This window comes from Dermacentor albipictus, chromosome 5 (genome assembly GCF_038994185.2).
Source record: "Dermacentor albipictus isolate Rhodes 1998 colony chromosome 5, USDA_Dalb.pri_finalv2, whole genome shotgun sequence".
Lineage (NCBI taxonomy): Eukaryota > Metazoa > Arthropoda > Arachnida > Ixodida > Ixodidae > Dermacentor > Dermacentor albipictus.
The window spans coordinates 115,099,666-115,122,622 of NC_091825.1; the positions used below are offsets into that span (position 1 = coordinate 115,099,666).

A 22,957-nucleotide genomic window follows, 5' to 3' on the forward strand; every position below is an offset into this window, starting at 1 on the left:
TTACTACTGCAAAACAGAAGCCTTTAGAAATTCATATTTTCCCCGAACCATTAGGGAATGGAATGTACTTCCTGCTGCGGTGGTCGCCTGCGACACCATCGAATCATTCTTAAAGCTGCTTAATGAAATTGCGTAAATGACCGAGGTACATCCCTGCCCTCCTTTCCTTTTTCTTCTTCTTTTCGGCTTGTCCTTCCACATAACTGAACACACGTGTTTTCTGATGCTTCTGTCACTGCTACACATTTTTACACACTACCACATTATATTTGTCTAACAGGATGTTCTGTAATCGTTTGCCACGCGTGGTATACATATATTGTTCTAGTTTAGTTTTTCTGTCTCCTAAGTGTTTGTCACCTTGGCACTAAGAGCATTTTACATTTTCTTCTGGAATAATTTCACATTGTTAGCGCTAATTGCTACGTTCTCGCAAATGACGCGCTGCTTATGTTTTTCAAATTCAGTGCTATTTCATTTTGCTCACGCTTCACACCTTGTACTCAGTCTTACTCGTCATGTATGTAACCACTCCTGCTTAAGGCCTCTAACCAGAGGCTGGCAGTAATATTGAAATAAATAAATAAATAAATAAATAAATCAACCAAGAGAACGGGCTGGCTTCAGGAAGGGATATTCTACAATGGATCACGTCCGTGTCATCGATCAGGTAATTGAGAAATCTGCGGAGTACAATCAATCTCTCTGTGTTGTTTTCGTAGATTATGAAAAAGAATTTAATCTTGTAGAGATACCAACAGTCATAGAGGCATATTGCGTAATCAAGGAGTACCGGAGGGATACGTGAATATCTTAAAAAAATATCTGCATAGATTCTACTGCTACTTTGGTTGCCCACAAGTAGATAATTACCTATCAAGAAAGAGTTCAGACAAGGAGACACAATCTGTCGAATGCTATTCACTGCTTGCTTAGAAGTATTCAAGCTATTAGACTGGGAAGGCTTAGCAGCGAGGATCAACAGCGAATATCTCAGCAACCCTCGCTTTACATATGACATTGTCCTGTTCAGCAACACTAGGGATAATTAAATTGCGACAAATGATTGAGGACCTTAACCGAGGAAGTTTAAGAGTAGGGTGGGACACCAATATGCAGGAGACAAAGTTAATAATTCATGATCGCCAGTCAACCTCTATAGACTCTGTGCATGAGTATGTTTATCTAGATCATTTACTCACAGGGGAGCCTGTTCATGGGAAGAAAATTTACAGAAGAATAAAAATGGGTTGGAGTGCATACGGCAGGCATTTCAAATTCTGACTTTGAGTGCACCACTGTCGTTGAAAAGAAAAGTGTACAATCATTGCATTCTACCGGTGCTAACACATAGGGAAGAAACTTGTAGGTTAACAAGAAGCTCTAGGGGGGGGGGGGGGCAAGTTCGGGACTGCGCAAAGAGAGATGGAACGAAAAATGTCAGGCGTAACGTTAAGAGACAGGATCAGAGCGATGTGTATCATGGAGCGAACGGGGATAGCCGATATTCTAGTTGGGATTAAGAAGAGAGAGAGAGAGCTGGGCAGGCCATATAATGCGTAGGACAGATAACCGGTGGGCCATTAGAGTTGCAGAATGGGTGCCAAGGGAAGGGAAGAGCAGTCGAGGAAGGCAGAAAAACTCGGTGCGGTAATGAAATTGGGAAGTTTGCATGCGCAAGTTGGAATCGGCTAGCGCCAGACAGGAGCAATTGGAGATCGCTAGGAAAGGCCTTCGTCCTGCAGTGGACATAAACGTAGGCTGTTGTTGATGGTGATGATACATCGTCACAGGATGGTGCCGCCAGCATTGCTGTTATCAGATACGTCACTTCAGGTATCTCTCTCCACTCACAGTTCTGATGCGTCATAATAGAGAGAGAGAGAGAGATTTATTGGACCCCGGAGAGGTGTGCCTGGTGGCATGCCCATACGTGCTACTCCAGATCGGATCGCTTGTGCGTCTGTGCGTATCATGCTAATGTAGGTATTCAGATCGCCGCGTATGGGGTTTATTTACGTCAGCGCTGCGATTCTGATGACTTGCATATCTGACGAGTCTGTGGCGCTGGCGCCGTTGTTGACATCCATGGTCTGGTATAAACGCAGCAAGCTGCTCTTAAGGAGCAAATGTTTTTAAAAGGCTTTCAAACGCGGAAGGTAAAAAATAAAAAAAAGAGACTGTGCCGTCACCGTCACACGGGAATGCATCGGCGGAACTAGGCGTGCTATGTGACAAGGGTTAAAAAAGGGGGGGGGGAGGAGGGGGCTGGAATATCGTTAAAGAGACGTGACTCTTTATACACACTTGCGCCATGTTATATAGCATGGAGCGCGTTAAACGTGTTATCGCGTGCTGGTTAGTTTCGGCACACAGCCGGGGCTGCGGCGGCCGGAAAGCCTTCGACACTGCAAAACAGACTGCCCGCGCGTGCTTTGGCCGCGGCCAAAGCTGTTCGAGTAAAACTTGCACGTCCCTTCTCTCTCTCTCTCTCTCTCTCTCTACGCGCTGGCGTCGCCGTCAACAGCCGAGACGACCGGCGGCGCCGGCGTTTCTTTTTAGTCGGCTGGAAAGCGGAAACGGTTTGGCGTTTTGTTTCTTTCGCTCGAAACGTATTTTACTTCTTCGAGGAGGGGGGGGGGGGGGGCTTTCACTACCCGCTCGCCGCCCTCCCTCTACAGTGTAAGCATTGCGACGAGCTCACGTCGTCGTATCTCGCTCGCGCTCCCTTCTTCTATTCGCACGCTCGGCTGCTCGGTTTTAGCATATGCCACCTGGGAAAATGGCGCCCCGGAGCTTGCAACTTTGTTGCCACATGCGTGTGGCCCGGCTCACCCTGTTCGGGCGGGCGCTCGGCACGTCTGTGTTATATACGCGTGATTCCTCTTGAGGAGAGGGGGGGGGGGGGAGGGGGGGTTGTACGTGTGTAATATACTCCCGAGGAAGGCCTCCCTTTCGTCCTGCAGCGGCCGTGAACTGTCTCGGTTGCTGTCTTACGACTTGATTACGCCGCGGTCATTGTTCGCCGGATTGCGTATAATCTTACCGCCGCTGGCTCGTCGCTGAGCCGCCGACGGTCGGTGACGTTCGTAAAGCAGGGAGAAGTGCGCCCTCGCTGGTTCGCAGGTCCGAGAGGACAGTTCTTTGTCCTTAGCCGGGACGTGAACGTACTGCGAACGCCGGGCCGCCCCATATGCCCCCCAGAAACAGAGAGAGCGAGAGAGAGCGAGAGCGAAAGAGAGAGAGATGTTGAAGAAAGAAATAAAAAAAAAGAACGAAGGAATAGAGGGTAGAGAAGGGGGGGGGGTATATGCATTGCATTCAGAGTTCTTTGCGGTGGTTATTTCAGAACTTGAATTTGCAGGGAACGAGATTATCTCTTAAACGAATAGCCAAAAATATATTGCAGCGGCCATGCGTTACGCTTATTTCTCAGATGAGCAGCCTTTACCGGTTAGCGCGTGCCGTGCGCTAGACGATAATGAGGTAACGTAAACGGTGGCTCGCGTTGCTATTATTGCGTTGGATACTTGCGCTACTAGCGAATGTCCAGCGACGTGGCTGTTTTAAATTGCTACGGATGCCATTACGTTCTACTGAATGTCGTGAAACGATTGTGTTGGACGGCGTTCTGTTTGTAGACGATTTCAGTGAACTTGAGGTGTATTTAAACCAACGAAATGTATTTACTTCACGTTTATACAGGGTGTACCAAGCATCGTGCATCAAGGTTTAAAAATATGCAAATGCCACGTAGCTGGACAGAACAAGGTAATCTTGTTTGCCGTTGCTCGGAGATACTCAGACTATTTTTTGCATTCCGCCTAATTACACAGTAAGTCTTAAGTGTCAACTTCTCAAATATTATAGCTAGATGAAAAGTGTCAACGAGAAAATTGTAGCGCAACATGAAAAACTCCCGATACAGCTTTCTGTTGCTTAATACGTGCTACGTAGTGCTTTCGCGAGCGTGAAAGATACCCGTGAATACACGCAAAATTGCTGCGCGACTGGCCGCTCGAGGCACTTTGCGTTTATATATGCGACAGCATGCGGGCCTTGAAAAAGTTTCGATGGTGTCTGCACGTTTGTAGCGTGCACCTGAAAAGCTGGCTTCTCCACCATAAGAGTCTTCGAGAGGGGAAGCCAGCTCTACCAGGGCTATTGGTTTTACACGTGGTTAGCCTGACTAGGGAAATTGCAGAAGCTACCGAGATAGCACGGGCAGGTGGCGGTGTGCCTTCTGTGGCTTTGTCAAAGAAAGAGCTTGACTTTTTGGCGTAGACGGCTCGCGGCGCTTTACCTACTTCCTCCCTGTCGGCTCTTTCCATTTGCAGATTCATATATATATATATATATATATATATATATATCCTCAGGATCCGCAATAAAGCTCTCAGTTGAAAGTCAGCGCTTGTCCCGTCTCGACCTGTCCTTTGTTCTTACTGCGTTACGTTGAATTACCAACATGCCCAGACATATTCCCTTCTGAGGTTGGTATAGCACTACCTATGTTGGAAGTATACATATGTGTACATCTTCGCTTACCTTTTGCATCTCTTTTCCACAAACGCTCACTCACTCACTCACTCACTCACTCACTCACTCACTCACTCACTCACTCACTCACTCACTCACTCACTCACTCACTCACTCACTCACTCACTCACTCACTCACTCTCGCCTGCTGTACTCGATTCACACACGTACTCGCACACACAAGCGCGCTGCTACGCTCTTTGTGTGCGACACGCATGAATACGCAAACGTATGGGACACGCTTGAATCTGAGACTTCGCACTGCGGTATATATAATATTCATGGTTTGGTTCGATCGTACCAGCCAATTCTCTTGGAAGCCTCCTCACGATTGACGATGAACTACCTATTCCCTCGCACTTGCTCTTATGCGCCATTTAGTAATTGCGTAACCGCGGACAAGAAGGCCCTAGATAGCGTTTCGAAGCGCGCGTTTCTTGCGTGCATCGTGCCACTGAAGAAGAAAGAGAGAGAGAGAGAGAGAGCGACGGAGACGCGACTCTCTTCCTCTAATCCCGTGCGCGTGCTGATTCTTATCTCGAGCCTGAATAAAATATGAGAGCGAGACACGCGAGGCATAAAAGAAACTGACGTTTGGCCGCGGCCACCGCTCCTCCCTCATCCGGAGGAGAAAGCGCCAGGGTCGACTTCTTCTTCACCGTGCCACGCGCGAGCTTTCCACCACCGGCCGCCCTCCTGGCATCCGTTAATCCGCGGCGCTGGGAGATCGCAATCTGCAGAGAGAGAGCAATACAGCGCATGCGCCGAATCTATGCGGTGGTGTGTGTGCCGGCAGCTATATTCCCTTCGGAAAGTTGGCCGCGGCGTGCGGCACTCTCGACTTATTCGGGGCCTCGCGTGAGTCGACTGCTCAAAATGTCGTCGCCACATCCGCACGCGTCTCCCGCTATACCTTCGTAGCCAAAGATAAAGAAAAGTGGAGGCACGCAAACGGGCCACGCTGCTTAATTGGGCGTCTCCACCTGCCGTTCGACGTGGCGGTTCACCCAGCGCTTCCCGTGTCGCCCACACTCGCTCCCTAAAAGCGTGCAGCATGTCGTGGTGTGCCAGTTTGTCTCTCTATTCTGGGAGGTGTCGCATGATTAGACAGTATAGGCGGTCTGCAGGCGGGAAATTGTGTTGATTCGGTACCATCAGTACCACTGTGGGTTGATTATTACTGAAAAAAAAAATAAAGGCCTAACTTCCTTCATAATTTTGTTGTTTGCTTCGCGCCAGAGCATTAGATCCAATATACGTGAGCATGACTTCACGAACGTCAGAGTACTTTAAGGTATTTGGGCTTATTTGGCGCAGACACACTCAACTCTCAAGAACACTTGCTAGGTCGATTCTTTGGTTCCTGCAGAATGAAACGTAGTCCTTCTTTTTACCGGTAAACAGTTAACCATACTAGAGTAGGCAAATGTCGAAATCCTCAACGTTACGACGAGCTGGTTCCAAAACTTCAAGGCGGCGCTTCGCCACTTTTCCTTTTTGCCTCCCTCTCCTGGCTCACTTAAATAAAGTCACTTTCAGGCGCCGCTTTGCTATCGCAGAAGCTTACTTCAAGAACTGAGCTTAATTAGTGCCTATTTAAGGGTGCAGATATCCCTGCCCGGAATGCCCCGGTACGCAGACGTTTTCGTGAGTGACCTGTTCGGTGGCGTGACTTTCTGACTCGTAGTTTAGCTGTAGCTTACGCAGAGCCATGTTTGTACTGGCCAGTCATTTTCTACTTAGATTCCGGTTTAATAATCGGCAGCGGCATAGTCGGTTACCTGAAGTCAGATATTTTTTTTTCCTTCTTTTAAAGCACCCATGTAACGTGTTCTGTGTACAAAGTGTCACAGGATGGCGCTGCCAGCGTCGCTACAGCCGTCGACGGCTTCAGTAACCCGGTATGCCACAGACAAGCGAGAACTCTCTGTTGTCGACATAACGATTACCCCGTTTCCCTGGCAGTAGTCGCCCGAAAAGAACTCACAAATCCAAGGACACATATGCACTTCTTCTTGTGAGTTTTGAATTAGAAAACATTAATGTCCAGTTGAACGCCGCTGAGCAGTCCTTCGAGTCTTGCGCTGCGAGTAGTGTTTTCGAGTTCCGCTGCGGGTTATGTTGTCGAGTTTTGCACATCTGTTGCAGTCTCGCTTCATCGGATCGACGCATCTGCACTTCGCGCTTCTGCGCTAAATGTTCACTATACGTTCTTCGAGGCTCGTCGCCGCCACTCGACACCGCTCCGCTTAGAACAACTTCACTTTGGCCTAGTTGGTGTTTACTGCATATCATATTGACCGCAAATAAAGACGGGGACAGCGGAAGAGAACATATTACGCCCGTGTTGTTTCTGTGTTCTCTTCCGCTGTCCCCGTCTTTATTTGCGGACAGTATGATATGCTCCGCTTCGCCTTTTCTAGCCAACGTGTTTCTGAGCCACACTTCGCCGCTTCTTGAAGACATTCTGCGTCGCGTCGCCGTATCTGCTCCGTCGAGGCGCGATGGTGACGTGGCGTCGCGGCGCTTCCCTCTCCCCTTACGCAACGACTGGCGCGCTACTTCGGCGCAGCAGGTGTTCCGATTCGCCCTCCACTCCGTCGTGGAGCGCTCGTCACGTGGGGTCGCAGCCAATGGGAATTTAGGTTGCCGTTTCGCTGCTACAGACGACGCGGCTTTTTTCGCTCAACAGGCCATTTTATGCTTTTGCATTAAAAAAATTCTAAATGCGTCCACTCATAATTTGATTCCGTGCTCGCGGTGTGTGTGCCCGTTGGGCCTTCGTTGTATTTACTGGAGTCCTTAGCGTATCGTCTCGCCGATGCTGTCCGCACGGTCTTCGTCGGACACGCTATCTCTTTCTTGAGTGCCACTTCAGACTCAGTCTGCTCTAAGTGACCTTCTGTAATTTTTCTCCTTACGCAGCTCGTAGGCATCATAGAGATATCAAATCTCTCTCTCTTTCAAAAAAAAAAGGATAAGACCATGAGTCTGCAGATAAGACAAGAGTCTCTATCGACTGCTTATACTGTTAGATACGGGACCTTTTCCTGAGCCTCCTTCGAGTTCAACAGACCACATCGAATCGCGTCACACCTAATTAAGGAGCGCTGAAGCACATCTACCACGTTCCCGAGGCGCGGCACGTCCAAGCAAGTTGGCGTCCCCCACCTCGTGCGCCGCATGTGGAGCTGTTGTCCCACTGCTTGACTCTTCCCGAAAGTGTAGCGGGAGCCTGGCACTGTTCCTGGTAACATGGGTTCCGAGCAAAGCTGCTTTGCGGCCCTGAAAGGTCGCTCGAGAACAAACCGCCTGCCCCCGCTGTGCGCTTGCAAGCTGCGAGGCAAGACGGCTGTAATGCACCGTGAAGCCCTGGCAGCAATCCCCCCATCCGCCTTTGTGACGGCAGTTGCAGACCAGGAAGGCGACACCGCAGAGAAGTACTCTCTCGGACAGGTGGAGACAATGGAGCGACCCTCTGCGCCGGGTGTGACTTTCATTCGCACGGGCGCCTACCATTGGCCGAAAATGACGCCACCTGAGCGGGCTCGCCAATTGGCCGAACGGGACGTGACTTCGAGACACAGAAGGGGTTAAAAGCCAGAGACCGGGACCAGCAAGGGAGAATTCCTTCATTCATCTCTTTCGAGCTTCTTGCCATGGGCCGCAGCGTCCGAGTTGCTGCCGGCCCGTAATGACTATGACTGTTGATTTCTTTGTACTCTCACTGTAAATAATGTAAATAAACCTCCAGTTTTCATATCAAAGTCCTCCTCAACCTCGGCCAACTCCCGCACCCAACGGCAAGGTCCAAAATCTGGGGGAAAGTGTTAGATATGGAGCTGTTTCCTGCGCCTACTTCGAGTTCCCCCGGACCACATCGAATCGCAGCACATTTCAGAGGAGCGCTCGAGCCAACAAGTTCACGTGCAAACAAGTTCGTACGCCGCCGGTGGAGGCGTGCCGCCGGGAGTAGAAGGGGCCCTCAGACAATGGAGCACAATCGTCCCCCTTCTCCGCCTTTGAAGAAGCGCATTGCAAGTCTGCAAGGCAAGACCGCAGAGAGCGGCCGGGTGTGACACCGCGACATGGGCGCCAACCATTGGCCGAAAATGGCGTCATCTGAGCGGACTCTCCCATTGGCCGAACATGACGCGACTTCCAGTCCTCGAAGGGATTAAAAGAAGCATTCCAGAGAGACCTGAGCAGTCCCTGATTCACCTCTCTCGAACTTCTATCCGCGGGCCGCAGCGTCCGAGTTGCTGCCGGCCCGTAATGACTGTACGACTGTTACTTGACTCTCACCTCTCTGTATATAATGTAAAATCAACCCTTCCAAGTTAGTTTTCATCTCGAGGTCCGTCCTCAACTCCTACAAAAGCAATTGGGAATGTCCGCCAGATCCAACAGTACGTGGCTCGCGCGTGACGTCACGACGGGCGCTCTACACTCTTAAACAAAATTACTCCCTTTTGCCACACAACAATAATCGTCATCTGTCTTGTCCGCATTTCCTTTCTTTAATGCGGCGATCCCGGTACTTTCCAGTAACGAACGGCATGCGCGTTATCAGCATGACAATTTGACGAGGTTTGTTGCATTTAAAAGAAAAACTTAGTCTAGTGTCTGTTGGTTTCCAATTTTCGATTTATATCGTCAATTCTTTATTAACAATTGGCAAAAATCGAAAATTTTCAGAAAATGACACTATCGAGTTTGCAACTCTCTAACTCAGCAAGCAAAAATGATGTCACAGTTCTGTGAAGTGCATCTGACAGTACATCTAAAGCGGACAAAATTGATGCGTTACACATGAATGTAAAAAAAAAAAAGAAATGAGTAATATGGAAATACAGCTTTTGCAGAACCCTTGTACACTAGTTAACACATTCACGTAAGATTGACGTATCGAATATGTCCGCTTTGAATGATCTAATGGATGCCGTTAACAGAACCGCGATATCTGTTTTTGATGCAGTGCTATTAATTTATAAACTTCGTGCGTCGATACTTTTTCGAACTTTCGCATTTTTGAAAATCCTTGTCTTAAAATTGACGCCCTAAATCGATATTCCGCTTCCAACAGTCACTAGAATTTAACTTGCTGCTCATGTGACTGCACATGCTTGCGATCGATGTGAGAAGCGCGAACAATCGTGAGCTTGATCTCGTCAAAGCGCAGGGCACAACGCTCCGAGGAGCGACGAAAAAGTGACCGCTATAGTTTGGAATGGCGTGTCATGTTCATAACCTCTCTGTAGCGGCCGCTGTCAGCGACGCTGGGGTGAAAAATGAAACCGGCGTGGCGCCCTCTGAGCAGCGCAGGGCGCCCATTCCCAGAGTAAATGCGTGTCATTTCGCGAAAGAAACTCTTTTCTTTCTTTTTGTCCACGTGGCAGCTGCAGCCCTCGAGGACACATTGAGAGTTCTGGTCACGATCCTTGCACTGATGGCGAAGAAAGGTATAGAGGCCATAAAACTTGAGTGCTGTTTGCTTCGCAAACGGCTTTTATCGTCTTCTGCTGCACTCAAAAGTTGTCCCCGAGCGCGTATCTCTGTAGGCTCGAATACACTGTCTCAGTAGCCATGTGGTAACGTGTCGTATTTCCGTTTTGCGTCTGGTTCTATGGGGCAATCATTGGAGCGAGAATGTGCGGCCAACTTCTCTCTTACTATATATATGCATTTTTTTTTTCTTTCGAAATATCATCATCTGGGGTTATATACATATATATACTGAGGCGATCTGAGGCATTCGCTGTAGCGCGCAAGAAAATAGTGCTCCATTCCAGCAATCCCCCAGCTGAAGATGTCGTTCCGCGGTCGTTTTGCATAGCCGTCTGCTTGCCGTTCGCGATAGCAGACGACGGTAGCAGACGGAGGAATACAGCTAGAGGAGCACGATTTGATTCTTTCGATTTGCTGACGCGCGCGCCGCTGCACAGTGCTTGCACAACGTTGCATATTTTTGCATGTGTTTGAGCCTGCTGTACACGTAACGATTCCCAGCGTGGCTGGGCAAATTCGCGCCGTTGAAATCACGGCACACGGGAAACCTTCGCGTTTAGTCCACCTCTATGCGCAGATCTAGGAACGTGTGCAATCTTCTGCGAGTTGATCTCCTGTCTCTCCTTAAAGCGACCTCAGGAAGTGAAACGCAACACTTGCGGGAGCATCGGGCGTGCGGCACCGGTAAGCGTTCATGCGACCGCTTTTCTCATGTTGTTAGTTATACGAGGGCGCATCGGAAAGTATTTGCCATAGAGTTTCTAAAAATACCCTAGAGGGAAATGTGGCGCTAGTGTCTACGGGGGTTCTCATGAGCGTCGCCTCAACCTACATGGGAATGATGGGAAGTACAGGCTTCGGATTGACTTCGGTCTTTAGACTAATGGCGTTTGCTTCTGGCGCAGTAAACAACGCTATACTCAAATATTATCGCGTAAAATCTAATTCTATTTCTGCAGTATGTTACATAATGCACAACACGCTACATTAACTTTGCATGACTTTGAGATGGAAGCATGGTTTACTATGGTTTGTCAGCAGGACACACCAGGGTATGCATACTTGTGCGATTCTGTTCCCAATTTAACGCCAAAAAATAATTATTTATTCATTTTTGCAACAGCAAAACAACCGTGCATGTACTTATATAAAAACACTCATCAAGTATTTCTGGAAATAAAAATGTTGTATTGTTACAAAGCGTTGCGCCCTTGAGAGGAATGCTACAAGTGTGTCGTCTGCTACGACGCCTGCTCGCTGCAAACGCGAGACTTTTCTCGCAGACGACAGGCACTTGCGAACTCTCTCGCTCTTTCGAAAGGTTGCGTCGGCTGTCACAATTGCTGAACGTCTTCAAGTACTTTTAAGCACATCTGCTGCAGTGCTAGTTAGGACGCTAGTGGCCTCCGACGAGTATGCTCCAGCATATTTTATATTGGCGTACCGCTTCCGAAGCGTTACAGCGTGGCTTTGCTGGTACCCATTGTGCGACACTAGACTACAGCTAGGAAGCAGCTATCTTTCCTACCAGAAGTAAGTTTGTGTTCTCAAAGTCCTAAAACACGCATTTAAATGAGCACATAATGAACCCCTCAATAAAATTTGATTGTCAAGCCACTAGAAGTACAATTGTATATGTCTTGTATCAGTAGTGCCTTCTTTGTTCTATTCTGAAGTTTCATAAAGCACGTAACGCTACAGTGCCAACCTAACACACTTAACAAACAAAGGTCTAAGCGCTCAAAACATGTTCTTTCAACGTTTACGATGCCGCCGCTTTCTCGTCAGGCTTCGACGCCACACCGCGATACAAGCAGCGTCCCAGTCTCTGGCCCAGCGCGCTATCGCCACTCCGAGCAACATAACAAACGCAGAGAGCTTTGATTTGCACTGTCCAACTGCAAGTTATAGCAATTGCGCTTGGAGCGAAACCAAAACTTTTAAAAAAATACTTGTACACTAGTTCGCCAGTCAACAGAATGCCAATCCGAAGCCTGTACTTCCCATCATCACGACCTACTGGAACTCCAGACCTGCACAGATATCCGGCTTCTATGGGAGCAGCTTGCGCCCACTTTCGTTCGACCGACGGCCGTAGGTGGCGCTTTTATAACCTGTTCGTCTGCTACGAGGTGGGCTGTTGTGCGGCGTTGTAAGTAGTACGGCAGCTGTTGTGTTGCGACGAACTGCTTCTCTAGTTGACGATTTTTGCTAACACAGTGACAGAGATGTCACAAGGCTTTGATCGGTCACTTGGCTCCAAAAGTTGACTCACCGAACCTAAAAAATTTCGGAGCGTGTAGTCCGCTGCTCTCTAAAATAGCGTTAAATAGCCGCTCCCACTGCCTTTTTAAAGGAGATTATTATAAATCGCATTGTGTATAGAGTTCGCAACGTACCCAACAGTTTCATTGCACACGTTGTAAAATTCGCGTCTGCGCTCTTTAGAAACTTGAAGCCACCGTAATGTTCGACGACAGAACGATTACCACTCATTTTAACTCTTAAAAGTTGTCCGTGAATGCGTCACGAGTTCAAAAAGTGAATTACGCACACAGCTTCACTGCGTACGTATCTTCAGCACCACCGTTATGCTGCCGCCGTACTACGCGGAAAAGTTAGCTTTACAGTTTGAAAAGAGTTCCGTGACACGATTTTTAAGGCCTGCACTGCAGCACGTTTTAAAGCACTGGGATCGCTTAATTTTTTGCAAGCTTTCTACTGAGCTAGACATCCAACGATATTAAAAACAAGATATGCTCACCTTCCCTTGAAACAGAATCGATCAGACTATTGCACATATCGGGTGGAGGACTTACTAGTGAATACTTTTACTATACTTTTACCAGATCATCTTCCTTTCACTACGGCACACAGTAGTAAATCCTAATGTCATCTACGACATTAGGCTGTCTGTAATCAACTAAAGAAAGCTAGATTATCCTATGAATCTTTTTAAACAATTTTTCCAGTCTCTTAAGGAGGCTAGGAAAGGGAAATTTATGCCGTCGATCTAGCATTGCAGTGGCCACCTATGCTCGTTGTTTACATTTCTTGCACCGCTCATCCTCTTCTAGTTTCACTATTCAAACGCAAAGCATTCGCAAATATGTCTTCTTTTGTATATTTGTGAATTTATTCATTTACCGCCAAAACAAGCGCTTTGTGCCTGCCGAAATGGCAAGACAAGCGCTGAACAGATCGCAGAAGCAGACGACAGCGAACAGGTTATGACTAGCGCCACTCTGCTCGTACGTTCTTTCCCTAGCGGCAAAAGGGGCGAACTAGACCAGGCGTGCTGGAGGAGGGAGATCTGTGCAGGTCTGTAGTTCAGTAGGTCGTGCCCATCATTCCCATGATGGTTGAACGATCGCAGCGCCAGATTTGCCTCTAGGTATACTAATATGAAACTCTATGGTATTTGCCCCTATTTTTTATCAGCCAAAATAAGGTACATACTGGTAATGACGAGTATACGTACTGTTGTATGTACCTCGCACTATTTTTTCCACGTAGTCCCCATACCGGTTCATACATTTGTTCCATCGCCGCACTAAATTTGTCCCGTCGCAATCGTCAGCCAGCGACACACGCGGCCTCCCCGAACGCTCATTGTCATGCAAGTCCTCACGGCCCTTTTTGCGAACTCACAACACCACCACCTCACACTTCTCTAAGCGAGACACCTTTCCCCATACGTGGGCTGCATTTTCCAGTGGATTTCGATTAGTGTTCGTCCCTTGCTCCGCGGAAAACGAATCGCACTTCGCTGCTCGTACGCCGTGGACGTGTCAAGCACAACCGCCATCTTCAACAACTGACAGCAGCGCCGTGCCGTGGAGCAACCGGCAGATGAGGCCGCGTCGGTCCAAGGAAGGTCCGCCGCTGGGAATGGATATGTTCACTTCGCATTTGCAGCTGTAATTTGGCTTTAAAAAAAATGGGGGCTTATACGTTCTGATTCGCCGTCGTATAAGGGGATTCAAGACGTGGCAGTTCTTTTACTGTTCAAACTTTACAGCAGCGGTGGACATCAGAATTTACTCGCGAGTCGCGACGAAGAACCCATGCGGACACTTGTATTTAGTTCGCTTATTAGAAGGAGCCAACTGAAATTAACTCACCGCGCATGCTCGGAGGATGCATGAGTTGCTACGGCGTTCTGCTGTGGAACGTGGCGAGGCTTCACGTTAATTAAATTTCCAGACCCCGGCGGCCTCGAAAACGCCCGTGTACCGTGCTTTCGGTGCGCATTAAAGAACCCCAGATGATCAGTGTAAATCTGGAGTCCCCTGTTATGGTGTCTTTCGTGCGCGGGTTGCCTTGAGATGTTGAACCTTATATAAGTTCAGTTGAACTGAAATCTTGAGGAATCATGCAGACGAATTTTCGTATTGCCGCAGGGATGGTGTTGTCACATCATCTTGCTTTCCGAGTGTGACACCTAGAGAGTCAGTTTCACAGCCGTCTGATTCTTCGTTCCGAACCCATCCATGACGATCTCTCTCTCTCTCTCTCTCTCTTTCTAGTATCTTCGTGACCAGATAGCTAGCCAGATTCAGGAAAAGTTGACGGATACGCAAATAAATGATATTAAATTTAAATGCTGTTGCATTTAACAGTACATAAAAGATTTACTTCGATACGATTGTATTGGGTTAGCCGCAAGGATTTCTTTTGACAAACTGCATATGCTACGTTAGTGCAGCTTCGAAGCCAGGTAGCCAGGTTCATGCAGGAATTAAAGCGCTAGGGCGGAGGGGTGCACGCAAATAATTATCGTCACATTTTAAGATCGCTGACGCCCGCAAGCCAGCCTTGTAAGAGGACTTCGCGCGGGCTCGGCATGCCCGACGCCGATACGCAGATGCCGGCGGCGCATCAGGATGATTTCCCGGAAGGAAAACCGTTCCGAACGCGGTGCCAGTCGGCGCGGTCGTCGGGGAGTTTTTGGCGCTGCATCCAAAAGCTGTCCCGCCTAGCTTTTCCGCGTCCCGCCGTCTCGATATAGCGCTTGCACGTCTATAGGACGCGCGCTCGCGTACGCGACATGCAAAGTAGTTGACCTCCGTCTCGATGCAGTCGCGCGTGTATACACCGCCGTGAAAGCTATATCGCGTCGTATCATTCGATCGCGCATGCGCAGATTATACTGTGTTGGCGCATTGGGAGTTTTTTTATGTCCAGACGTGGTCCAGACGATGCTTTCGTCTGTTTACAAACAGAGACCCCAGGAGACTTCTGCTGTCGATCTCGTCTGGAATGACTTTGTACACACGTGTGCACACCTTTATATAGAAGGCGCGCACGGACTCTCTTTGTACAGGTGTCACACATGCATTTTGGATCGCGATCGAGAAATCCGATTCCGATTGGGCTCGACCGAAAGTGCCCGTGTGACGCCGATATCGTAAAGGGACCCGAAATGGGAACACGAAATAAGTTTGTGCGAGTATATCGCCTGAAAAAAAATCTTACTTTAGCGTCCTTGGCGGGAAGGACTTGCTTATTACCGAATAAATTATCACGGCCGTATTGCCGTGTCTTGAATTTCGTCCCGCTTATGAAGCCAGTGCACGACGTCGCAAGAACGTCGTTCTACTTTTGCCTTTGTGTATAACTGGCCGTGTTTGTGCGGGACGACTCTCCGAAAGAAGCGGGGTTGAGCCGTTGCGAGTTTTAGAATGCAGCCTGACCCTTGCATTAAGTCGGGCTTGTTTGGTAAATTCTTGAGCACGAAAAATGTCAATCGTTACCGATAGGGGGGAAGACTTAGCAAGGCTCGTGCAACGGAAAACGGGGTAGGAACGCCAGCTTGACACTCCCACTCCAGGAGCCCGTGACGCCTTTGACAACGTTTTCTATCGTTTATAGAGGAAGTAAGGATTTCGTTGAGTTCTGATGGAACGAAAGGATCTGCCCAGAAAATTTTTGGTAATTTCTTTCTGGGTTGAAACGCCCTGTCATTGGAGTAAACATCTCTCTCTCTCTCTCACTTTTAAATCCTCGAGGTAACCATGATGTGTACGGGCGCTGCGGTTTTGGCGCGAAATTCATTGAACTGAAGTTTAGCCTCAGCTTTCGGGCGTTGTTAGGGAACCTTTCTCGGCAAATCAACTGCAGGCTGATTTCCGAAAGAACGCTTTGACAGTCCAGGGAGATTTAGTGCGGTTATTTAACATCCCTTTAACTAAACACTCGAACATTGTTAGAAAATTCGTGGCGTTGTGCGGCGGGAACTTCAATGCGGCGTCGTTTGTCCTCACCTCATTCTATAGTTTAGAGATCCTCAAGCTCAGGGCTATACGAAGTTTGTTTAGTAGTTGCTGTCTACCTGTAGCTTTACTGGACTTTTCTTTTTCTTTCGCCTGCCCCTTAAGGCGGCAATAGATGAAAGTGAAATCGACTCGGGTAATGAATGAAATTGATACGAAGTGAGTATAATGTTCTTCAATGTATCCCACCGATTCGCTTGACGTTACGTCTACGGCTTGGATATGAGACTGCGCGCATCTGTAGAAACCATGCGCGCGCCGGGGCGAGGGAAAAAAAAAAAATCCGAGGAGATTTGAGGACTGGGCCTGCGCTGCTTGCCGGCACGTGAGGCGTACTGCTCGCCTGTGTGTTGCGCATGCGTGGCCTGACCGACACGCACTTGGGCCCCTTGGGCCGCAGGAACGTGACCCGGCCGATAACGGCATGCGAGGTTATGTGCGTGCGTGTGTGTGTGTCTTTGTCCGTCTGCCTGTCTGTCTGTTGGGGGGAGGGGGAGGAGGACTAGACATCGGCTGCTGGCGCCGTCAACGAGGACGCGGCGTACACACGCACCATTGCGACAAAGAGAGAGAGAGAGAGAGAGAGAGAGGAGAGAAAGAAAGAAAACGAGAAATGGAATAATGGACGAGCGGTGCATTAGCGTCAGCATGGACGCATGTTTGTGCCTCCTGTACGTGTTCGTGCTGCTTGTGGTGAAAAAAAAGAAGGCCTTGTCCCATTGCGCGGGCAGGCTCCTTTCTGAATTTCTGTGACGTGTTATACATTATAGAGGTGTTCGCTGCCAGTCCTTTTCACTACGTAACCGCGTTTTGTTACACGAGAGAGCTCAAGCTGAGAGACTCTCAGCTGGAGCTCGTGCAGCATCTGCGAGATGTTATATATGTTTGACAGAAGGTATAAGGCCTGAAAGTGACCGTATGTCAGCATATAATGTAACTGCTTGTTGACAGTGTGTAACCTCTTTAAGCAAAAACCTACATGCTTTCTACGGACTGGTGTGTCGAGGGGCAGCTCACAAGGGACAATTTTGAGCATGCAGGATGGGGATGTGTGTGTGTGTGCACTCAAGAGGCGGAGGGGGGGGAGTATTGTCCTGTTTTAGTACAATAAAAAATATTCAACGTGGGGTCATCATATACGACGCAATAAACTCCTTAACCTCTGCAAAATTGTGCTGCATGAATAATAATCAACAAAGTCCATTAACGTTAAAAAAACATCTCGTATATATTATATGTGTGGTGTTACGGTAATCCCCTGCCGTTTGCCCAGCTTCATTTGAGACGTAGGACCATCAGTTTTCTTTTCGTTCAGAGTGGCCAAGTCCAGAATGTCCTCTCATTCGCAGGCGACGATGACGTAACCGGGTCCAGGCGGCGCTCCCCAAGTTAGGACGGCCTTAGGGTGCGGTGGCAATGGCCGGCGACGACCAAGCGCGGCAGCGTACCACGAATGGGTGCAGCGGTGCAGGCATCGACGACTCCGGGAAGCTCAAGAATGGCAACGGTCTCTTGCTGCCACAGTCCAATGGCAACAACCACCACAAGGGCCTGAACGGAGGCGTCGACGGGCTCAGCTGCAAAGTCCTGCAGCCCGTGCATCCTGAAGAGGACCCAGACTCTATATGCGGCCTCTGGTTCTTCAAACCGAGGTTGGGACCTACCTCTCTTTTTTTTTGTTGCTCGTAGAAACGTTACTAATTGCCAACTTGCACTGTCAGCTGTTGGGACGGCTTTTATCGAAAACTTGCCATAGCCGTCGCTCAGCATACTTTGTGGGCACGTGGGTGATTTTCGAGTGATGACAGGCGTGCAAAACGTCGTTCGAGGAAGAACACTGTGCAGAAGCCGACCTTGTGTCTACTCTGCTGCTGGTGAATTCGGATGAGTTACTGGTGAAGTTGTGAAAGAGCGTTCTTGAATTGGTGAAGTCCGTAATTTGCAAAGTTGTAAGGAACCTCAGACTGCATTTGGAAATTCTCTGGGACGTTTAAGGACTTCACTCTCAGCTGCAGCTATTTTTGATGTATGCCTAACCAAGCGCTTGCATATGTTTGAAGTTTGAACCACTTTACTAATCAATGTGGTGTGCATTTCCTGCCCTGCTTATTTTTCTTTCTAAGCTTCTGTATACTTGTGAGCATTAAGTTACGTCATGAGAAAGAGAAAAGGATGCATAGAAAGACAGGGAGGTTAACCAGAGGTGGTTCTGGTTGGCTACCCTGCACGGGAGGAAGGGTTAAGGGGGATAAAAAGAAAAAGAGAGTGGAAGAGGGAGAAGAAAGAAAAGAAGAAGAAAAAAGGAAGAACAACATGCACATCATAGTGCAGGTACCAAAGGCCCACCTGAAAGTCAGTATAGCGCACATCGGTTGCTGTAATGAACACTACTTCTGTCTTTGTTCTAGTGAACTGTAGCTTGGCTTAGAATCATCAGCTAATCCCAACAGTAGAATGTCAACAAGATGTCACATGCTAGCTGCCTGAAAGACAACTGTATAAGCTAGACCTTGCATGCTATAGTGATGATGCATGAAGCAACTATAGTGTGCAAGCTCTAGCTTACACATTTGTCTTTCAGGCAGCTAGCCTGTAACATCTTGTTGGCATCCTGCTGTTGGGATTAGCTTATGATTCTAAGCCAAGCTACAGTTCCCTAGAACAAAGACAGAAGTAGTGTTCATTACAGTGACCTACACGCGCTATATTGGCTTTCAGGTGGGCCTCTGGTACCTGCACTATATGTGCAGGTTGTTGATCCTTTTCTGTTTTTCTCTCTCTTACTTTTTTTTTGTGGGGGTTGTCTACAGTAGTAAAGAAAAGTGGATAAGTTTGCTTCAAAACAAAAGGAAGCACAGCGTGATGTGCGATGCAGATTACATGGGCACCAGATTTTTGGCATATCTTGCACCACTGCTGTCTTGAAGTGTTTGCACAAGCAAATATAACGTGGTGCATGCAAAGCACACCCACCAGTGTGCAAGTAAAGCAACATTTTTATTACTGATCCCTACCTGGGAAGAGATGAACTGTTCAGTGGATGTCAACGCTGAAATAATTTGTCAGGGTATACCTTATTTACAGCACTGCTGTGCATATTGATTGCTATTTTATCAAACCCGATCTTTAAATTGCCTTTGTGGGGTTTAGTTCAATCCTTCCACCATAGCAGTTTCATCACATGAATGCAGTACCGACTGCCCTAATTTTCAGTTCCTTTATGGGCCCAGAGTCATTGAACATCATGTCTGTATATATGTGGAACATGCAACTAGCAGCGAAAGGCATCACAGAAAAACTCGGCACTGGCGCACCTTACTTTGCCGGTTGTGGAAACAAATCGTTCTAAATTTAAGCTCCTTTTCGTAGTAGAAAGCCAGAGTGCCGGCGACATCACCGCTTTTTGCCAAGTTAATAAGTAGTTGAGGTGCATGATGCTCACATGTCGCAATGAAAGAAACAGTTGCTTCCACCGTTTCATTTAATTGTAAAGAATAAGAGTGGTTTACAGACTGCCTAATGTTCCCTCCAGATGGCTGCAGCGATTTGCCAACAAGAAGGCATTCCTGGCCGTGTTCTGCCTGACGAGCGTGCTGCAGGGCATGTACTACACCTACTTTGTGAGCGTGCTCACGACCATCGAGAAGCTGTACCAGATCCCCAGCAAGACCACAGGCATCATCATGTCGGCCACCGAGATCGGCCAGATCGGTGGCGCGCTGCTGCTCACCTATTACGGGGGCCAGGGGCACCGGCCTAAGTGGATCGCCTGCGGCATGCTCGTGTTTGCCGTCGCCTCCATCCTGTGTGCCACGCCGCACTTCATCTTCATCGACGACTCGCTCCTGGTCACGTCGCAGGCCAGGGTCCGAGGCGCCCAGAACGCCACCGTCGCCTCGCAGTGGGCCAAGTTGTGCCATGCGCCCGAGCAGGCTGCCTCTGCCTCTCCGCTGCCGGCCAACCTGACCGCACTGTTGGCCGCCGATGGAGGTGAGTGCAGGGGCGCCGTCATCATCACCATGCAGCAGGGAGGCTTCTCTCGGTGATCGCCAGTTACCCTTGTCTCGTGTCAGGCAACTCATATGCCTTTAGTAGGCCAGCACACTAATAAAATATAAAGATGTATGGGGCCTAGCAGTTCTGCGGAAACCCGCATGGTGGAGAGAAGAAATTATTAAAGGGAAAATCGGACATGCGCCCGTTCGTAGCAGCTGCTACAAAGGAAACCCATACGGGTTCCTTTCGAGGAACCCGTTTCCACCCCCCTGCTTTATTATAGATGTATGGGGTGACAAGGATGAAACCCTGAGTTTGTACATCATTCATTTCATCTGTGTTAGAAGGAGCTCAGATGTCCGAGTCATGCGCAGAGGTAGTTTCGTCAAGGAGGCAGTACAAGAAAAGCATATGATACATATATGGTTCTTTCATGTCATCATCTGATGTAGTCTGTTTTCGATTATGATTGTCTCAAGGCAGCTGCCCCGCTGCATTTGTGCATCGTGTGCATGCACTGCATCTTTTATCTTTTGTTTGTGGGCTGGCCTACTGAAAGTATGAGATAACTGCACACTGAATTGCATATTCTTTGCATCCTGTACACGCAAATTCCATAATCTCATCTATGCACATGAGTGATCCTCTGCTGCCCTTACTGCCGTCTATTAAAACTCATTCTGCTGCTCTAATAGCCCACTATCCAGCTGTTATAGGCCTAGACTCAACTAAGGTGTCATCTAGATGTTTCTTTTTTTTTTAAATTTTTACTGCTATCTTCTTTACTGTCACATTCTTGTCATAATGTCATATCTGCCATTTTTCGTAGCATCATTCATTGTGCACAAGTAATTGCTGACTTTTTGAAGTTAAGAACAGAGGCCATTAACATACAGACGGAACTTTTATTTGCAGGTGTGTTCTTGACCTGGTCAATTAAAAGGAATGCTTCCAGAATTGCAAACGGGTCACTCCTGCCGTGTGCGGAGGCTTGGTGAAACCTGAAGGCACTAAAAAATGACGGATCGGTGGCAATCACGCCACCTCCGATTTCCCACTTTGTTTAACACATCTCTAGCGTTGAAGACGAGGGTGAGATGAGACGTGTTGGCGAGGGTATTATCTACAACAAAGAATTTGTGCCCTTCTGCGCTTGGACAAAGAGTCAGCAAATAGATTACAGCATCCAGAACACAAATATCGCATAGCATGGCCAGTTACTTCAAAAGTGGTATTAGCATGCTGACTTCTTTTCGAACCGCATGCAAACTGCAGTTATAAGTCTCAAAATGAACTGTATGTGTCTGTTTGCCCTCAACAACTGTGCTCTGAGCCACTGCGCTGATGCTTGCTGTTGTCAGGTGCCCAACATGTGGAGCTTGGAAAATGTTGAGGGGTTTTCAAGTATGGGTAGGGCAACTGTGCCTGCATACTTATTAGTTTCAGACCGTTATTTGCAGTAATTGAGTATAACAGAGGAGTCACCGGTTATCATTTCCTTTGTTTGGCACTGCCGCACAGCTGCTATTGGTGTGTAAAACAACGTGCCTTGTTTGCAGCGTTGGCCACGACGGCCACTTCCTCTGACGCATTGCACCTCTTCGCTGACGGCGGGGGAGCAGGGGGCCCAGTGGCTGATGCGTTGCGACAGGCTGCCATCTGCGATGCCTCAACGCGGCCGCTCAGCCAGAACCGCATTACACATGTGGTGCTCTCTGTGTTCTTCATCAGTCTGCTCTTTATTGGGATTGGCGCCACAGCTGTCTACACGCTCGGAATACCATACATCGATGACAATGTGGCCAACCGGGAGTCGCCGCTCTATTTCGGTGAGGGTGCATCCACAGCACACATTCTCGCCGAAGAAGCTTATTTGTTTAACTATATCATACGTTAAGTGGTCGAATTAGTGCTTCAGCACTTTGAGTTATCAATTAATTTGCTCCTTTCCCTGCGGTCTGCTGACTCCCTTCACTCGGTTTTGCTGCAATTTTTTCAACTTGACAGCACAATGAACTCAATGTTGAAGAGCAGGATAATGTATGGGGCTTCATAATGTTTGTGGGGCATCTAAGGGGACACGGAGGTTGCTGTCATATGTTGCAAATAAAACAAAGAAATGTGCAGCGATAGTATGTGGTTGGTGTGACAACAGATTACACTGCGCACTACAAGTTGATGTTGCATACTTAATGAAGTTTTGATGATTGTGCTGTTTCTCAACAAATAAGCCTATCATCAGATAATTTTTAGACAACTTCATTGTCTTTGTCTTACAGGTATCACGATAGGCGTCAGGATATTCGGTCCAGTATTTGGCTTCCTTCTTGGCTCCTACTGTACAAGCGTGTATGTCAACTTTCCATTTGGTGAGTTCACGTTTCAACTGAGCTAAAATGTGTGGGACTAATATAGGCCTCATAATTGCTGTGGCCTACAAGTATATAGTGTTACCTAGCCTATGAATGTTCCTTGAGTTTACAGACGAGTCTCTATTTACATACCTGATGCTAATGTTTCTCGAGGTGTTGCATACCACATCCATCAATATGAGAGCCATAAAATGTGATGATGCACAGTACAAAAGCTCTCTTATCAGAAGTCCATGCACTCAACGAGCTTGTGTGTTGTCTGTGAAA

At 48.1% G+C, this 22,957-nt stretch overlaps 1 protein-coding gene across 5 annotated transcripts in view; it reads left to right on the top strand.

The window, feature by feature from the left end:
• LOC135920537 (solute carrier organic anion transporter family member 74D-like) overlaps positions 1-22,957 on the top strand; it is a 225,658-nt gene that overhangs the window by 182,021 nt on the left and 20,680 nt on the right. For all 5 annotated transcript variants that reach the window (XM_065454841.2, XM_065454843.2, XM_065454844.2 and 2 more), the window contains exons 4-7: positions 17,672-17,974; positions 19,855-20,312; positions 21,878-22,147; positions 22,598-22,687. In XM_065454841.2, coding sequence (XP_065310913.1) covers positions 17,739-17,974; positions 19,855-20,312; positions 21,878-22,147; positions 22,598-22,687 — 1,054 coding nt within the window. In that variant the 5' untranslated portion in view covers positions 17,672-17,738. The remainder of the gene's footprint in view (positions 1-17,671; positions 17,975-19,854; positions 20,313-21,877; positions 22,148-22,597; positions 22,688-22,957) is intronic.